General features: G+C 37.6%; 1 protein-coding gene across 2 annotated transcripts in view; it reads right to left on the bottom strand.

The window, feature by feature from the left end:
• Positions 1-1,208: 1,208 nt before the first annotated feature.
• The window catches only part of aig1 (androgen-induced 1 (H. sapiens)), a 46,287-nt gene continuing 27,524 nt past the window's right edge, over positions 1,209-19,971 (bottom strand). For both annotated transcript variants that reach the window (XM_007245466.4, XM_007245465.4), the window contains 3 exons: positions 8,479-8,594; positions 7,308-7,471; positions 1,209-3,460 (listed from right to left, as the gene is read on the bottom strand). In XM_007245466.4, coding sequence (XP_007245528.1) covers positions 3,426-3,460; positions 7,308-7,471; positions 8,479-8,594 — 315 coding nt within the window. In that variant the 3' untranslated portion in view covers positions 1,209-3,425. The remainder of the gene's footprint in view (positions 3,461-7,307; positions 7,472-8,478; positions 8,595-19,971) is intronic.

Genomic DNA, 19,971 nt, shown 5'->3' with positions numbered 1-19,971 from the left:
GATCAATCATGCATTTTTAAGGGTGTGTACGCAGAGGAGAATGGTCAACAAGCCCATGGTGGAGTAAGTTAAGTGTAAAAAAAGTCTCCCACCAGGGCCCAATGGATTGCTTCATCAAATATCTTGAGGTTTTTATTGAAGACAGTGGTTGTAGTGCAGAGGAAAGGGATTCTAAAGTATTACCCAAAAAGGCAAAGAGCAGAGGGTGTCCTCATACCAAAAACAGGGATTTTGTCACCATCAAGCAGTTTTGCTCACAATTTTGCCTAATCTGAAGGGTAAGATGTGGTCTTGGCAGTGTGGATTCATAGAGATTTATGCCATACAATAACCTAATTGACACAGCAACAGTAAGGGGTCATAGTTTTTCATGTTGGGTCAGGATTTGGCGTCAACAACATGAAAGCATGGATTTATCCTGCCTTGTATTAACGGTTCAGGGTGGTGGTGGTGCTGCAATGGTCTGGGGGATAATTTCCTGGAACACTTTGGGCCAATTAGTACCAACTGTATTCTTGCTGAGCATGTCCATCCCTTTATGACCACAGTTACTCATCTTCTGATGCTACTTCATGCAGGATAATGCTCCATGTCATAAAGCGCAATCTCAGACTGGTTTCTTGAACACGATGATGAGTTCTGTACTGTACTCAAATGTTCTCCACAGTCACCAGATCTTAATCCAGCAGAGCAGTTTTGGGATGTGGTGGAACCGGAGATTTACATCATAGATGTGCAGGAATGTTTCTTTAATCCACAAAGGATTAAGGCAGTTCTGAAGGCAAAAGGGGGTCCAACCCAGTACTAGCCTACAGTGGCTTACAAAAGTATTCATACCCCTTTAACTTTTTCACATTTTGTCACCTTACAACCACAAACTTAAATGTATTTATAGAGATTTTAAGTGATAACCCAACACAAACACAATTGTGAAGTGAAATGAAAATGATACATTGTTTTTAAAATGTTTATAAAATAAACAATATTCAGCCCCCTTTACTTTAAACTCCCTACATAAAAATCCAGTGCAGTCAATTGCCTTCAGAAGTCACTGAATAAGTTAATAGGGTGCAGTTGTGTGTAATTTAGTCTCAGTATAAATACAGCTGTTGTGTATTGACCTCAGTGGTGTGTCAGAGAACACTAGTGAACAAACAGCATCATGAAGACCAAGAAATTCACCAGACAGGTCAGAGATAAAGTTGTGGAGATGTTTAAAGCCGTGTTATAAAAACATATCCCAAGCTTTCGGCATTCCAAAGAGCACTGTTCAATCCATCATCCAAAAATGAAAAAAATGTATTCTACAACTGCAAACATACAAAGACATGTCCATTCACCCAAACTGACAGATCGATCAAGGAGAACACTGTTCAGAGAAGCAGGCAAAAGGCCCACTGTCACTCTGGAGGAGCTGCAGAAATCCACAGCTCAGGTGTCGACAGGAACTATAAGTCGTGCACTCCACACATCTGGCCTTTATGGAAGAGTGGCAAGAAGAAAAGAAAGACATAAGAAGTTCTGTTTGTACATCCAAACATGTGATAGAAGGTTCTGTGGTCAGATGAGGCCAATGTTGAACTTTTTGGCCTAAATACAAAGTGCTTTCTGTGGCTAAAAAGTAACACTGCACATCACCCTGAACACACCATCCCTACTGTGAAACATGGTGGTGGCAGCGGCTTGAGACTGGGAAGGAGATTCAAGACAATGACTCTAAACATGCAGCCAGAGCTACAGTGGAATGATTTAGATAAAAAAATATTCATGTGTTAGAACAGCCCAGTCAATGTCCTGACCTAAATGCTACGGACCTCCGGTAGCAAGACATTAAAACTGCTGTTCACAGATGCTCTCCATCCAACCTGACTGAGCTTGAGATGTTTTTTTAAGAAGCAAGAGCAAAAATCTCAGTCTCTAGATATGTAAAGCTGGTAGAGACAAACCCCAAAGCACTTACAGTTGTAATTGCAGTGAATAGTGGCTCTACTAAGTATTGATATCACTTCACACTTATGCAATAGTTTGAGGTACATTTAGGTTTGTGGTTGTAAATATAGGCTGGCAAGGGCCAGCCTTTTCCTAAGTGTCCATCATAAAGTAATTGTTATTTCTTGCTGAGCTAAGTCCTTCTCCTTCTGGAATATGTGTTTCTCATTTAGAGGATGTCCAGCACAATACAAAAGAAATAGTTTTTTGGGCAGAGGCTGTGTCTGTAAAGAAAAGGGCCAGAAAAAATATGGGACAAACATTAAATCATACAGTCAGCATTTTTTCTTCTTAACTGAAAGCCTGCCCTTCCTTTTTCCCAGTGAGCTCTGGGGATGTGGGAGTGTGAGTACTGGTGAAGGAGAGGGCAAGGAAAAGGAATTGTTGGAGTTTTGAATTTACACTGATGTCCGCGAACACTTTTATGGCGTCTGGAAATGTTCATTCTTACTATCGACAATCCATTAGAACATTATCCGTCAGAACATTATTATTTTTTTATTAATAAATAAAAAACAGCACACAGAAACTCATGGTTGTGCATTTGCTAAAGACCTCTTTGGAGAATAAAGTAAGGGAGTATATGAGGATACTTCTTCAGAACTTGTATTAACTGTTCCTGGAAACCTAATGAAGAAACAGTACCATAAGACACATCATTAAATTAAATGACAATACTTGTGGGTAGCACGCACAGAGCGTTACATGGTGAAGAGAAGTAAATTCTCATAGCAGTCCATGCACCAGGAAAATGGCTTGCTTATTTACAGTCAGGCTGTGCATGCAGGTTACTTCCAGTTTTTCCAGATATGTGAGAGGACCTGCCATTTAAAAGACAGCAAACCAATCATGTTTAACATAAAAAGAAAAATGCCACTTATTGCTCCTTTAAGTTCTTATTTTATACTCAACATCCTCACAACACATCAGCATTGTTTACTTATTCACCTGCAGCTACACTGACTTTAGGCATACTGTTGTGCTCATTATCAGTTACTGTATGCTTTTTTGAGTGAACATGGGGTATTGTTCAATCCCTCCTGATAAGACACATGAAATATAAAATTAAAACTCAAAATATGATTACAGTACTGGCCTTAAACATGTTTAAATACAGAAATTCGGTTTAATACTGTGGCATACATATTGAGGTATTCTGGAAAAAGCAGAGTCCCTGCAATAACTTAAGTCAAAAGTCTAAAAGGTCTGTGCTTTCCGATCCTAGGGGAATATAGCTGTGAAGAGTAATGTCTTAAGAGCTTAATTAAAAAGAGAAGAAATATATCAGGCTAAGTTCAGTAACAGTTTTCTGGTATGCTGATTACTGATCACCATTCCTGAGTCAGATCCACTGCTCCACTGCACTGAGTCCTAATGAAGAGGTGATGACATCAGGAGAGTATTCCAAAGATGACCACACCTCAGTGGTGGAGGACTCAGTCAGCTTTATCCTTGTTAGCATCGATCATACCTGCAGACAACATAGATTAAAGCAGATTATTTTTTGCACTGTGTTGCACTATTGACATGTTTAGCTTGAAAAAAGCAAACATGTTCAATCATCTATATAACAACAATTGCTAAATGTTAACACTAATAATTGGTCTAATAGTTTTGTACAGGTTGTGCCAGTGCTAATATAGCTGGCAGGCTAACATTTCCACACAATACATTTTTAATAATAGTTTACTGAAACTTTGCTCTCCGCAGTTCTAACTTTTGTTATTTAACATAGTATACACATATATACATATATACATATATATATATATATACCAGCTAGACAGTGTGGGGTACATTTGTAATATGTAATACATCTTATGTAAATAAAGTGTAGACTTTCTGGTTTAATTAAAGGGGTTGAACAAAAATATCCTATGAACCATTTTTCCACAAAGCCCCCTGATTTCAGGGGCTCAAAAGTAATCAGAAAAAAACCCTCAAAAGCTATTTTATAGGCTGCAGGAGTTGTTTCCTCATTAATCCATCATCAGTTAAGCAGGTAAAAGGTCTCGAGAGGATTTCAGGTGTGGCATTCATTTTGGAAGTGATAAAGGAGATCTCAATAAAAATAAATCAGACCATCATTAGCCTGAAAAAATTAAGAAATCAATCAGAGAGATAGCGGAAATATAAGGAGTAGCCAAATCAAAGAATTGAATGATAACAGAATCCTTTCCATGGTGACAAAAAACCCTTCACAACATCCTCCCAAGTAAAGAACACTGTAGGATGTAGGTGTACCAGTGTCTCAGTCTACCATAAAGGGAAGAGTTCATTAGAGCAAATACAGAGGGTTTACCAGATTAGACTTTTCCAAAAAAAGATCTAAAGAAGCCAGTCCAGTGCTGGAGTTCTTTGGACAGGTAAAACTAAGATCAGCCTGTATTAGAATGATGGGAAGAAGAAAGTATGGAGAAGGTTTTGAAAAGCTCAACACAAAGCTCTCCACATTGTCTGTAAAACATGGTGGTGGTATGGATGTGCATGGCTTCCAATGCCACTTGGTCACCGTTGTATTTTATTGATGTGACAGAAGACAGAAACAGAAGGATGAATTTTGAAGTTTACAGGGATTTACTTTCTGCGCTCAAATTCAACCAAATGCAGTTATGTTGATTGAACAATAATGCAAAACATACTGTGAAAACAAACCAGGAGATTTTTAAGGTACAGAAGTGGAATATTCTGCAGTGGCCGAGTCAATCAGCAGATCTGAACCCAATTAAGCAGCATTTCACTCACTTAAGACAAATTTAAAGGTAGCAGGACCCACAAACCAGAAACAACTGAACATTATAAAGCATCATAAAGGACGAAACCCAATGTTCCAGACTTCAGGCAGTCAACGCCTGCAAAGGATTCTCGACAAAGTATTAAAAATGAACATTTTATTTATGATAAAGTTAATTTGTTCAGTTACTTCTGAGCCCCTGATATGAGGAAGCTTTGTTGAAAAATTGTTGTTAATTCCTAAACGCTTCATAGCATATTTTATATATAGAATTTAACCTGAACGTCTTACACTACACAAAAATATATAATTTGATTCATTTCAAATCCAGCCCATGCACAGCCCAAATCATGAAGATGTGTCACTGTCCAAATATTTATGGGCCTAACCAGAGACTGTAAAAAAGATGGACGTTGTGTCTCCGTTCCCATTCATTCAATGAAGCCAAAATCTTCCGCCATGTTGGCGATCCTGATATCCGAGTCTGCGCAGTAGAGACCAGAGGAGGGAGAAAGGCTGTGGAGAGCTCCTACTCATTTAAATAACCCCGCCCCTGAGGGCTGCCTCGCGGTCACAGGCTGCAGAGCGGAGCGGAGCGGAGCTGCCGGTCTGTTATTGGTCCCGCCCATAACCAGCCCTTTTACAATAACCACACCTTTTTTAATAAAACTGAATAAGATGTTTAAAACGAATTATGTGGGGATATAAAAATTTAACAATATAAGCAGAGGTTACACTAGCTGTTGCATTTAAATAATTGAGGTAGAATTACAGTATATTGGAAAAAAACGTGATGGAAAGTTGTCTGTTTTGCCATTGAAACCTATGGGGATGGGTGGGGTTACACAGCTTTCTGAAACCGGACAGCAGGGGGCGCCCGACCTGTGGTGGCTTCACTTTTGAGAGACCATGCTCTGTCCAGCTATACATAGTCTATGGGCCTAACTGTAGCAGAATAACATAGTGATATTTGAGATATTTGAGAAGTAGGATTTACAGAAAGTGTGCAATAAGTGTGCAGGTGTATACATTCAGACACCCTTGTGTTTTATTGATTTGAATACCTTTAGCAATGTTTGGTAGGCTCATTGAAATGGTTAAGGTGCCAACTGCAAGTATTTCTCCTCTTTGCATTTTTTCTGAAGAATGGCAACATGGGAGCCTTAAAACACAACTCTTAAATAACCATAAAACAAAGATTGATCAACATAATAGTTTAGAGGAAAAATATAAAAAGCTCTCAAAGATTTTAGCTGTCAGTTTCCACTATGAGGAACAGAGTGAGCAAATGGAAGACCACAGACAACAGTTCTAGTTAAAGACCTGAAGTGGCAGAATAAGAAAAATCTCAGATAATCAGAGGAGAAGGATGGTGAGAACAGTCATAATCAACCCAAAGATCAGGTCCAAACAACTACATCATCATCTTACTGCAGACGGAGTCACTGTGTATCGTTCAGCTACTCTAAATCTACTAAGTCATACATGCAGAGGAACAGGTACAACATTCTAAAATGATCATCTCAGTCCCCAGACTTAAATACTATTGCAAATCTGTGTTGTAAAATTATGGGGTAAATTTTCTTTACTGACTAAATTCATGAATGCCACGGCCTAATTAAGTCAGTCTAATCATGAGCTGAGAAATGCAATGCAATGAAATACACAGGTAATGTAATACACAGGCGATGTGCATTAAATACACAGGAGTGGGCAAGAATTATTTTAGAGTGTGTGTGTGTGTGTGTGTGTATGCTTGAAGCACACTCAGTGATTTGTGGGTCAGTGTCAATGAGGTGGGAGACAGAGAAGGCGTCTCTCTGTGAGCTGTTATCACTCTCCTCACCCGTCAGTACCACACTGCCTGTGGCGACTGGACGCCCACAACAATCCCTTCTGCTCCACACTGCTAAGCTGTAATGATGCTAATGGGGGAGCAGTGAATGTGAGGGAGCACAGGGAGAATATAGGGGCATATATAGCAGCCTGGAAGTCAGAATGAGTAGAATCTTTGCTCCTGGTGTGTGTGGGTGAGACAGAGAGAATCTATGCATGTGTAGCTTAAAAAAACAACTGGGCCTAATGACAAAAAACAATTATTTGCAAATCTTGTAGACAGATATTGTGTTAACAACAAAACATAGAACACATAACAAACGTTGGAAGTGAGGCATTTTACCATTTACCAAGTTTTAAACAAGTTAATGCTTTTTTATTTACATTAATTTATATTTCCCCCTTATTTTTTGACATTAGAATTGTGTATACTGCCACATAAAAACCATACAACCTAAAACTATAAAATTAAATCTAAAAACAACACTTTTGATTTGTTTGGTGTTTTTTATTTCCAAAGTAAAAAATAGGAAAAAAAGCATTATTATATTATTTTATTTTGTTATATTGTTTAGCCCACTGTTCACTGCTGTTTTTCTTGATATCAATGAATCACAACGTGAGACGGACTATGAAAAACACAAAATTTGAACTTGAACCAAGAAAAACATGACAAATATATGAAAAATGATATCTAAACTCCATATGAATATTTTAGAGACATATTTTAAAATCTATACAAACTTACTCCTTGAGGAGTCCCAGATGTAGCTGTTGAGGATCTCTCCTAGTATGTAGTAGAGGCTGATGAGTCCTGTGAGGGAGATGAAGAAGAGAGCTCTGGCCATGGGCCCAATGTGCTCCAGCAGTGGATACACCCAGACCCCCGTGACATTATGCACCCAACACATCCTGAGGGAGACAGAAAGAGGAAAGGGAGTCTGTTAAAATGTCCTGCTTTCACCCACGGTCTGTCTGTTACTGCTTCTGATCCTGTGTCTGTCCAAACCGCCGCATGAAAGGCTGTGAAAGCAGTCAGTGGAGTGTCAATGTGTCTACCAGTCCCACCTCAGCCCTTTACACACTGCTCTTATTGTTTCTCTGAAGATGTTCTTACACACAGAGAGATGTTAAAGCAACTAAAATGTAGACTAATATGTTAAATATGAAATTTCCTGTACCTTGTGGGACATGCTATGGAAAATTTATTTAGTCCATGTGGGATGTGCATTCCTACTCGGATTTTCGTCAAACCGCAATCAGGGAACATTCACCTAATCAAAGTTAATAAAAAATGAAAAAGAAGCAGAACCTCACCTAGGCTGGGATCCTAGAGAGGACAGGTGTGAAGAGGCACAGAATATAGTTAGCAGGAAGAGGACTGTGTAAATGTGTAATTTTTCAAAATTGCAGGAAAAATCTGGAGGTTTGTGGTGTATACATAACAGACGCTAAGAATGTCTGAGTGTTGTCATCTGTCTAGGTTGTATTCAGTCAGTGGCGTACCTGTGTTTTCCTTGCCCAAGATAGCAATACACCAGAAATTTACCTGGACACACCTCATTTCCATACCACTACGCCCATCATTGTAGATAAATTCACAAGCATTGTTGCTATTTAAATAATGCAGGCATTAAAATAAGATTGTTAGCAGGGTGTAAGATAGCAATGAACATTGCATGTGTAAGTTAGACCCTATGTGTATTATCTAGAGTAGTCTTGGAACATGTTCATTCTGAAAACATCTTAAGAAGTAAAAAAATATTAGTGCACTGCCTCTGGTGAAAAACATTGATATCAATAACTCTGGTCCATGCTACTGCACTGCACACACACCAGCACAAACTACCACTGATCACAGCAGCATCAGGGTGTTGATTAGACATTAGGGTACAGTGATAGTGAGCAAAGGCAATTACCATAGAACATATCCAACTGCAAAGCTGCACACAGCCAACAGTCCACACAACCTGCTGGGATATTGATGATGCGTCGTTCTCATCTCAATTATGATGAAAGGGAGCACCGTCGTGTGCTGGAGAGAAAAGAAAAATAACCAATTAGTTTTGCACAGACTTTCTCACAAAATGAAGCAGCACATTATTACAACAGTGTTGGGCAACAGATTCACGAAGAGGGAAAGTGCATTGCTGAAATTATTAGCTCCTGAATGCCCATACAGATGACTGTGGGTTCATTCTTTTATGCCAATACAGCTGGGATTCATTGACTCCACTCATCCTTCCTGTTTGGTACATTTGACAGATGTTTCTGAAGATTGAAAAGTCTCTTCCAACAAGACACCTGTGTTCTACGACAGCACATACATGTTTCTCTGATACGCCTGCCAAAGCAAATATTTTCGAGCTAGCTCTGAATGGCTTTAAAAACTCAATAGCTGGATTAAATTACCATTTTTAATATAAACGTTGCTTGAATGAATGAAAATTAGACATCGCGCTTACTAGCAAGACTGGCTCTCATTCATTATTAGCTTTGCAGTCTGGCTGAACAGTTTCTTCACTATTTATATATTTGTTCAACATGGCACTTCCGTTCTTTTTCTCAACCCTCCTTCCTCTTGCCCAGGCATTAAACAGCTTTCTTTCATAAGCAGCATTCACAACTCACTAGCTGTGCTGCTCAACAGACCACCTGCCATAACTTAATGAACAGAGAAGCATTTACATACTTTACTGGGAGCAGAAAAAAGACAGAAGACTAGAACTAAAGCCCAATGTTGGTCAAACATGCTTACACAAAATTTTCAGATAATCATATAAACTTAAAGTAGTGAAATTCAGTAATACTGTCGAGGTTTAATAACATTGGACCTCTGGTGGATGTCTCTGGGTGTGAATGTCTCAAAAAGGTTTGGATACATCCATGACTTTAAACAGACTGGACATATTACACTACACAACTGTTTCCAAGTTTGTATAGAATCTAATATAGAGAACACACTACATGGTACACTATACCACAAGATTCCTAATGACTCATGTAACCTATTTATTTAGATGCCAACATGGAGGTGCACAAGCTGGCTGCAGTTTGTGCAGAAGCAAACAAAAAAACTGGTTTTGGGTAAAGTGGTGGGTTGAAGGATGAGGTCAGCATGGTCTCTAAACATTAAGACACTAGGAATTAAATGTAATTTACTGGAAATTAAAGGTAAACACGAGTTGACCGGTGTTAAATAATTTGTAAAGACAGAATTGCAATTGCATATGGATTGGTATGCACACATTTTTTTTATTAGAACTTAATGTTGTTATTAGAACGTAATGTTGTCATCCTTTCTGGCAACTAGTGACTCTGATACCACGGATGGATAAATGAATGGATAGGGTGAGCTCTGAAAATGTACATTAAATTGTCAAAGCAACAGCAGCTCTGCACACCTTTTAAAGATAGAACACTTCAGTAGAACCTCCTGATCCTCCAGAGAATGCACCAGATCCGTAGCCTGCAGGGAGGGTGGGTGCTATTAACTCCATACAGGGGGCCATGACAGCCAGAAGGCCTTCACTACCTATTTTGGAGGTAACGCTTTCTTTTACAGTACCCTAAGTTCTAGGTATTAACTAGGTAATAGTGAGGTACAAACTCTGAAGTACTAAGTAATTATTTTTGGTAACGAGATGGTAAGTACCAGGAAAGTCTTGCCTAATTACACTGAAATATCTAGGTATTAACCAGGTAATAGTGAGGTACAAACTCGGAAGTACTAAGTCATTATTTTTGGTAACAAGATGGTAAGTACCAGGACAGTCTTGCCTAATTACACTGAAATGGAACTAGGTAATAAACAGGTACATGGGTGGTACAAACTCTAAAGTACTAGGTAATTATGTTGGTTAACAAGATGGTAAGAACAAGGACAGTTCAATTTAATTACACTGAAATGTCTCACAGGTTCTAGGTAATAACCAGGTAAGTGTGAGGTACTAACCCCAGTAACATGATGATAAGTACCAATACAGTCTCCTTACCCTGAAATATCTCGCAGGTTCTAGGTAATAACCAGGTAAGTGTGAGGTACTAACCCCAGTAACATGATGATAAGTACCAATACTGTTCATTTTAATCAGTCTCTATTTATTTGATTTAAAAATAAAAGGTCAATACCTGATAACAGAGAAGAAATAGCTTATTTCTCTTTACTGAGTTCTTACCATGTAGTTCAACAAACAACCCTCTGTAGAACATCCTACTGTAAGTACCATGTAAAACACTGTGTAACTAACAGAACTTTTTGCTTAATAAAGGAGTAAAAGGACTGTAAAAGAAAGCAGAGCTTATTTCTCTGGTTTTACTCAGTTCTTACCATTTAGTTCAACAAATAACCCTCTGTAGAACATCCTTCTGTAAGTACCATATAAAACACTGTGTAACTAACAGAACTTTCTGCTTAATAAAGGAGTAAAAGGACTGTAAAAGAAAGCAGAGCTTATTTCTCTGGTTTTACTCAGTTCTTACCGTGTAGTTCAACAAATAACCCTCTGTAGAACATCCTACTGTAAGTACCATGTAAAACACTGTGTAACTAACAGAACTTTTTGCTTAATAAAGGAGTAAAAGGACTGTAAAAGAAAGCAGAGCTTATTTCTCTGGTTTTACTCCGTTCTTACCGTGTAGTTCAACAAATAACCCTCTGTAGAACATCCTACTGTAAGTACCATGTAAAACACTGTGTAACTAACAGAACTTTTTGCTTAATAAAGGAGTAAAAGGACTGTAAAAGAAAGCAGAGCTTATTTCTCTGGTTTTACTCAGTTCTTACCATGTAGTTCAACAAATAACCCTCTGTAGAACATCCTACTGTAAGTACCATGTAAAACACTGTGTAACTAACAGAACTTTCTGCTTAATAAAGGAGTAAAAGGACTGTAAAAGAAAGCAGAGCTTATTTTTCTGGTTTTACTCAGTTCTTACCGTGTAGTTCAACAAATTACCCTCTGTAGAACATCCTACTGTAAGTACCATGTAAAACACTGTGTAACTAACAGAACTTTCTGCTTAATAAAGGAGTAAAAGGACTGTAAAAGAAAGCAGAGCTTATTTTTCTGGTTTTACTCAGTTCTTACCATGTAGTTCAACAAATAACCCTCTGTAGAACATCCTACTGTAAGTACCATATAAAACACTGTGTAACTAACAGAACTTTCTGCTTAATAAAGGAGTAAAAGGACTGTAAAAGAAAGCAGAGCTTATTTCTCTGGTTTTACTCAGTTCTTACCATGTAGTTCAACAAATAACCCTCTGTAGAACATCCTACTGTAAGTACCATATAAAAACACTAACTGTTACACTCCCCAGGCGTGGGTTAGGCTATAACAGTTTGCGACCCCGGGTGAGCAGGGCCTAGATCAGCTGAATACAGGATACAGAGAAGACACAGTGAGACGGTGTTTCCAGTGAGTTCTCAGCTTAATCTCTTTATTTAACAACATACACAAACTAAACCACTTTTACTTTGGTCTCTCTTTCTTTTGCAGTTTCACATACACATTGCATCTCATCTGCATTTTACATACATTCACAGAGAATCCTTTTTTTTTTTACTTTTTTTCAGTTAACAAAACTCTGTATATCACAGTACATATTACCTTTACTTTTTAATCAGCAAACCCTCTTAATACTGTTTCTACAAAAAAAAAAAAAAAATATATATATATATATATATATATATATATATATATATATATATATATATATATATATATATGAATATAAAAATACTACTCTATATTAATACATTTACATATGCATACATATACCAATACTCAAACTTCTTTCATATTAACACACTACATTACCAAAAACACCTTTAACTTTTACTGAGCACACTAACTACATCTTAGTGCTTTTAAATCTCATTTTAAGCAGAGTTTCTAATATTTGTATCTGCATAGAGTGTATAGAATTGACCAAAGTATAAAACTTGAACAAAGTGTATAAAAACATGATTACTTAGAGAAACCTTAAACTGTAGCTTATCTAGCTGTAATAACTCATTATTGTGGTTGGCAGAGGCTCTATATTTACTTTAACAAGGCCAAACTGGCTCTTAAAAAGAGAATAAAATTGACTTGACTTTTAATAAACATGTATTTAACTAACAGCGACTGCTAATGCTAGCGTAAATGTATAGAGAAACAATAGGAATGAAGGCGCGAAATTAGCCCGAGCTACTTTGAGAAACAGCGACACACGGGCACAATTACCGAGCGAAAATAGCTAAAACTAGAGCGCGAACACACGAGAGATAATTACAGGCTTAAACACGGTTATAGAGCGAAGTTAGCGACCGAAAGAGCGAGAGGAATAACAGCGGGGAGCCGGTAAGGAGCGCGGTTAGCGGGGGCAGTGGCTAATGCTAGTGGCAGAGGCAAGAGCGCCGGCCAGGCGCGCGGCTAGCGGGCCGCGGGAGTGAATGCTCCCCGATGCTGAGCGTCCACCAACACACAAGACCATAGCGGCTCATATTACACAGCAAAACCTTTTAACGAACATATACACTCAAATATCCCTCTTATAGTGCTTTGGAAACATTTATACTTGCACAGTTCCACATATTTCCCCACCTGGATACAGAGAAGACACGGTGTTCCCAGTTCTCAGCTGAATCTGAGACCCATCTCCTGTTGCTCACCTAAGCCACAGCCTAGCGCCCGCCCCCTGGCACTGCTCCCCCTACAGGACTGGATGTTTCACGTTTCACATACAAAAACCCATTCAGAAACCCAAAAGAATATATATTACATGGTACTTACAGAAAGTTGTGTCACATTTAAGTAGTTATTATTTTATATATATATATATATATATATATATATATATATATATATATATATATATATATATATATATATATTAAAATATATATAATAACTACTTAAATGTGACACAACTTTCTGTAAGTACCATGTAAAACACTGTGTAACTAACAGAACTTTCTGCTTAATAAAGGAGTAAAAGGACTGTAAAAGAGAGCAGAGCTTATTTCTCTGGTTTTACTCAGTTCTTACCATGTAGTTCAACAAATAAGCACTTCAAAAAGAACAACATACAACTTCAAAACAAAACAGAACTGTTTACTGTTTATTATTTATCTCTTTTTTGACACAACCAAGCATGCATTACTGAACTTATATATATACAATGAAAGCTGAGGACAGCTTTTATTGGGGTAAGCAGCTTGCGGGCAGGAGCTTGCCTTCGCCCCCTTGACCCTTCCAAGCCACTTCAAATTTTCTATTTCTCTGATCTTACTATGTATAGGTACATGTTTGAGTAAAATGAACACTGTTATTTTATTCTATAAACTACTGACAACATTTCTCCCAAATACTAAATAAAAATATTGTAATTTAGAGCAGAAAATGAGAAATGGTCAAAATAATGAAAAAGATGCTTTAGTGCTTTCAGATCTCAAATAATGCAAACAAAAGCAGTTAATATTAATTTAGAAACAACTATAATAATGTTTTAAGATTTCAGAAATCAATATTTGGTAGTTTTAATAACCCTGATTTTTAAGCAGTTTTAATTTATATATATAAGTTAAATATATATATATATATATATATATATATATATTTAACATGTAAGACCTTATTCTACAAATTATGTTTAAAAAGGGGGTAAATACACATATTCAACACTTTATTCTTATGGTATACTTTTTCACCCTTAAACCTTGTAACATGCTCTAATGTCTTTAAACATATGGCCAAGTATTCCATTCCTGTGCTGTCTTCCTAGTGAAGAATTCCACTCTATAAACCTTAAATTCATTTTTAGGGATTTCTCAGTCAAATAAATAGAGACTGATTAAAATGAACAGTATTGGTACTTATCATCATGTTACTGGGGTTAGTACCTCACACTTACCTGGTTATTACCTAGAACATGCGAGATATTTCAGGGTAAGGAGACTGTATTGGTACTTATCATCATGTTACTGGGGTTAGTACCTCACACTTACCTGGTTATTACCTAGAACCTGTGAGATATTTCAGTGTAATTAAATTGAACTGTCTGGTTCTTACCATCTTGTTAACCAACATAATTACCTAGTACTTTAGAGTTTGTACCACCCATGTACCTGTTTATTACCTAGTTCCATTTCAGTGTAATTAGGCAAGACTTTTCTGGTACTTACCATCTTGTTACCCAAAATAATGACTTAGTACTTCCGAGTTTGTACCTCACTATTACCTGGTTAATACCTAGACATTTCAGTGTAATTAGGCAAGACTTTCCTGGTACTTACCATCTCGTTACCCAAAATAATTACTTAGTACTTCCGAGTTTGTACCTCACTATTACCTGGTTAATACCTAGATATTTCAGTGTAATTAGGCAAGACTTTCCTGGTACTTACCATCTTGTTACCAAAAATAATGACTTAGTACTTCCGAGTTTGTACCTCACTATTACCTGGTTAATACCTAGACATTTCAGTGTAATTAGGCAAGACTTTCCTGGTACTTACCATCTCGTTACCCAAAATAATTACTTAGTACTTCCGAGTTTGTACCTCACTATTACCTGGTTAATACCTAGATATTTCAGTGTAATTAGGCAAGACTTTCCTGGTACTTACCATCTTGTTACCAAAAATAATTACTTAGTACTTCCGAGTTTGTACCTCACTATTACCTGGTTAATACCTAGAACTTAGGGTACTGTAAAAGAAAGCGTTACCATTTTGGATTACCTGCTGGTGCGATGCCCCAGGACAGCGAGGCCGGATGCAGCCCACCCCTGCTGCTGTGCGAAGTACTAATAAAACAAAGCTTCTTTTAGGAGCCACTGCATCATTTATATAAAAACTCTTTCATTGATTTCTGTATTACATTCAAGAATAACTAGGCCTTCAAGTACATAGAGCATAAGTTATTTAGTCAAATAGCACAAAGACTGTATAATCATTACCTCATGAACCATACATTACTATCTCATAAGCTCAGTAATACACTGTTTTCAACATTGCACAGGCTTCACTCTTCTTCTCCCTGATGAGCCTACTTTGTTTTTAATACGTGTCCCTCAGTGCTTTCTAGGCTTACATTTCTCCACATCTGACAATAAGAGGAAATATTACAGTTTAATACATACTGTATAAATACCATAAAATCCTAAGTATGAACACTACATCTCCTTTATTTATTACGGTATCATCTTAATACAATATCAGTAAATTTCTATTTGTTGTATTAGTTCATTTTAGGCAAAGTACACTGCCTGGCCAAAAAAGTCTCCACCTGGATTTAACTACGTAAATGATGTGGGTTTGATGCTGCAGTTGGTCTGTAGGTCTGGGTTCAGCAACAGTATGTGCTGAAAGAATGAGGTCAGCTGACTACCTGAATATACTGAATATAGAGCAGGTTATTCCATCAATTGATTTTTTCTTCCCTGATGGCACAGATACAAATATTCCAGGATACCAATGTCAGGATTCATGGTGCTGGAATTGTGAGAGTGATTCAGGGAGCATGAGATCATCATTTTCACACATGGATTGTTCACCACAGAGTCCAGATCTTAATCTCATTGAGAATCTTTGGGATGTGCTGGAGGAGACTTTGTGCAGCGGTCAGACTCTACCATCATCAATGCTGCTGCAAGATCTTGGTGAAAAATTAATGCGACACTGGACTGAAATAAATCTTGTAACACCGCAGAAGCTTATAGAAACAATGCCACAGTGAATACGTGCCGCCATCAAAGCTAAAGGTAACTAAACCAACTAAATATTGGTGTGTGACCTTTTTTATTGGCGACTTGTTTTTGGCCAGGCAGTGTATTTTATTGACAGCATCCAGTGGTGCAATACAGTGTACCAGTACAGTGGTGAGAATGTGGTGCATTTTACTACAATAACATATAAACTCATGTGTTTGACAGGGGCACCAGAGATTTTCTTTTGCAGGTGTTATGTAATAGCATAATTTATAATTACAGTTGTAAGAAAAAGTATGTGAACCCTTTGAGATTACTTCAATTTCTGCATAAATTGTTCATTAAATGTGTTCTGATCTTCATCTAAGTCACAACAATAGACAAACACAGTCTGCTTAAACTAATACCACACAGAAAAAAATGATATGTTTGCATGGTTTTATTAAACACAACATGTTAACATTTACAGTGAAGGGGAAAAAGTATGTGAACCTTTGGATTTAATAACTGTTTGATCCTCCTTTGGCAGCAAAAACCTCAAAAAAAAAAAAAAAAAAAAAACGTTTCCTGTGGTTACAGATCAGACCTGCACAACAGTCAGGAGGAATTTTGGATCATTCCTCTTCACTAAACTGTTTTAGTTCAGTAATATTCTTGAGATTTCTGGTGTGAATCGCTCTCTTGAGGTCACATCACAGCATCTCTATTAGGTTAAGTTAAGGACTTCTGTTGAAGCCATTCGGTTATTGATTTACTTCTATATTTTGGGTCGTTGTTCTGTTGCATCATTTATACTCTGTTGAGCTTCAGTTGGTGGACAGATGATCTTAAGTTTTCCTGCAAAATCTCTTGGTAAACTTTGGAATTTATTTTTCCGTTGATGACGGCAATCTGTCCAGGCCCTGAGGCAGCAAAGCAGCTCCAAACCATGATGTTCCCTCCACCATATTTCACAGTTGGGATGAGCTTTTGATGATGGTGTGCTGTACCTTTTTTCCCCACACATAGCGTAGTGCGTTCCTTCCAAACAACTCAATTTTGGTTTCATCTGTTCACAGTATATTTAGCCAGTACTGCTGTGGAACATCCGGATACTGTTTTGCAAACTTCAAACGTGCAAAAATGATTTTTTTGGACAGCAGTGGCTTCCTCCATGGTGTTCTCCCATGAACTGCATTCTTATATAATGCTTTCCTTATTGTAGATTTATCAATACAAATGTTAGCATGTGCCAGAGATTTCTGTAAGTCTTCAGCTGACACTCTAGGATTCTTCCTCACCTCATTGATCATTCTGCGCTGTGCTCTTGCAGTCATCTTTATAGGACGACCACACCTAGAGAGAGTAGCAACAGTGCTGAACTTTCTCCATTTGTAGACCGTCTATCTTACCGTGGACACATGAACATCAAGGCTTTTACAGATACTTTTGTAACCCTTTTGTGTGAGGCATGATTCACATTAATCAATGCTTCTTAAGAACAGCAAACTCAAAACTGGTGTTTCTCATCACGTCCTGACTCCATTTAGCTCTTAGAAAAGTCATTAGTCTAGGGGTTTACATACTTTTCCCCCCTCACTGTGAATGTTAATGTGTTGTTTTCAATAAAACCATGCAAACAAATAATGTTTGTGTGGTATTAGTTTAAGCAGACTGTGTTTGTCTATTTTTGTGACTTAGATGAAGATCAGAACACATTTAATCACCAATTTATGCAGAAATCCAAGTAATTCCAAAGGGTTCACATACTTGTTCTTGCAACTGTATAATAGAGTTTCCATTAATGTGCTAATCAGTTTATAGTTTAATAGCTTATTTGCTACTCATATGTGCTGTGATGTTGCACCCCTATTAATCTTAATCATTTTTAGTTCTAAATATTTGGGTGTTTGCAACAGTCATTTCAGTTTGATATATCTAATAACTGATGGACACAGTAATATTTCAGGACTGAAATGAGGTTTATTGTACTAACAGAAAATGTGCAATATGCATTAAACCAAAATTTGACCGGTGCAAAAGTATGGACACCCTTATCATTTTAATGATTTGAATACCCCTAACTACTTTTTACTGGGGAAGGATACAAAAAGTTGTCTCAGAGATTTAACCTGTCAGTTTCCACTTTCCAATTTCCTTACTATGTTCCTCACAGTGGAAACTGACAGGTAAATCTCTGAGACAACTTTTTGTATCCTTTCCCTGAACAACTATGTTGAACAATCTTTGTTTTTAGATCATTTGAGAGTTGTTTAGATGAGCCCATGATGCCACTCTTCAGAGGAGATTCAAATAGGAGAACAACTTGCAATTGGCCACCTTAAATACCTTTTCTCATGATTGGATACACCTGACTATAAAGTTCAAAGCTCAATGAGGTTACCAAACCAATTTTGTGCTTCAGTAAGTCAGTAAAAAGTAATTAGGAGTATTCAAATCAACAAAATGATAAGGGTGTCCATACTTTTGCACCGGTCAAATTTTGGTTTAATGCATATTGCACATTTTCAGTACAATAAACCTCATTTCAATCCTGAAATATTACTGTGTCCATCAGTTACTAGATATGAAATGGCTGTTGCAAACACCCAAATATTTAGAACTAAAAATGATTAAGATTAATAGGGGTGCCCAAACTTTTTCATATGACTGTACACATATGCACAGTACCCACATCACAACAGTTACAATGCCAGTCTGTGTTATGCTAAACTCAGACTACACAACATTTTTGTCCCTCACAATATTCACTATGTCAGATTAAGCAGTTATCTTCATTTTGCGTCGTTCTCGGGGGACGGGCAATACTACACGTTAGTCACTGACCTATCATCGTCCGCGTCCTCGCGTGAGTTCGTAGGTCATCGCAGGCGAGAAGCATAGAATCTGACAATCACGGCTACAAAAGCGCTTTGCGTGATGGTAGTGCTTATGTGCTGAAAAAACTAAAAAAAGAGGGAAAAGCGACTGTGGGCTCATTCCTGGGTGACCCAAATAGACATTACAAGCTTTGTGTACTCCAGAGAGAACTTAAGGTATGGTAAAGATGTAGCTACTTAGGTTTCAGTGTCTGTTAACAGAATATCTCATGGATTTCATGATTATTAGATTATTCTTCTGTTTCGCTGGTCCAGCGAACTTCAGGAGCACCGTCCTGCTTTCTTTTTCCGTGTTTACACCTGTGCGCCACAGAACGCTCTGTCTTCCTATTGGTCAGGGTCAGGGAGCACGTTGCGGAGCATGTCAAACTAGGCAATAAAATACAAAAAATTCTTACATGCTAGCCTTTCAGTCGGACGCTCCGACTGCATCACTCACGTCAAATTACTGATCTTTGACTGTGTCACACTACACAGTCTTTTGTCGCTCACAACACTAAAATTTGGATCCGACACACGCGGGTCAAAATTTGGGCTAAAATCGTGTAGTCTGATCCGGGCATTAAGAACAAGGTGTATTACTGAGCTTATTTGATAGTAATGCATGGTTCAGAAGCCAGCCCATGTAATTTTTAATTATATAATTTTACACAGTTATACTGTGACCATGGTTTGCACACAAGCAGCAGGTAATGGGTTGATAACAGAATATGAAACAAAACTGATCTTTTCAGTTATTAACACCTTTACTAATGAATTAACATGATTCCATTCCATAGACCCAATGCTGTATGAATAAGCATTACTTTGATTAGTTATTATGTGTGCCTCAAATAC

The sequence above is a fragment of the Astyanax mexicanus genome, chromosome 1, assembly GCF_023375975.1.
Source record: "Astyanax mexicanus isolate ESR-SI-001 chromosome 1, AstMex3_surface, whole genome shotgun sequence".
NCBI lineage: Eukaryota > Metazoa > Chordata > Actinopteri > Characiformes > Acestrorhamphidae > Astyanax > Astyanax mexicanus.
Note: the sequence above shows the minus strand (reverse complement) of the source record. Positions and strands in the feature narration are given on the sequence as shown.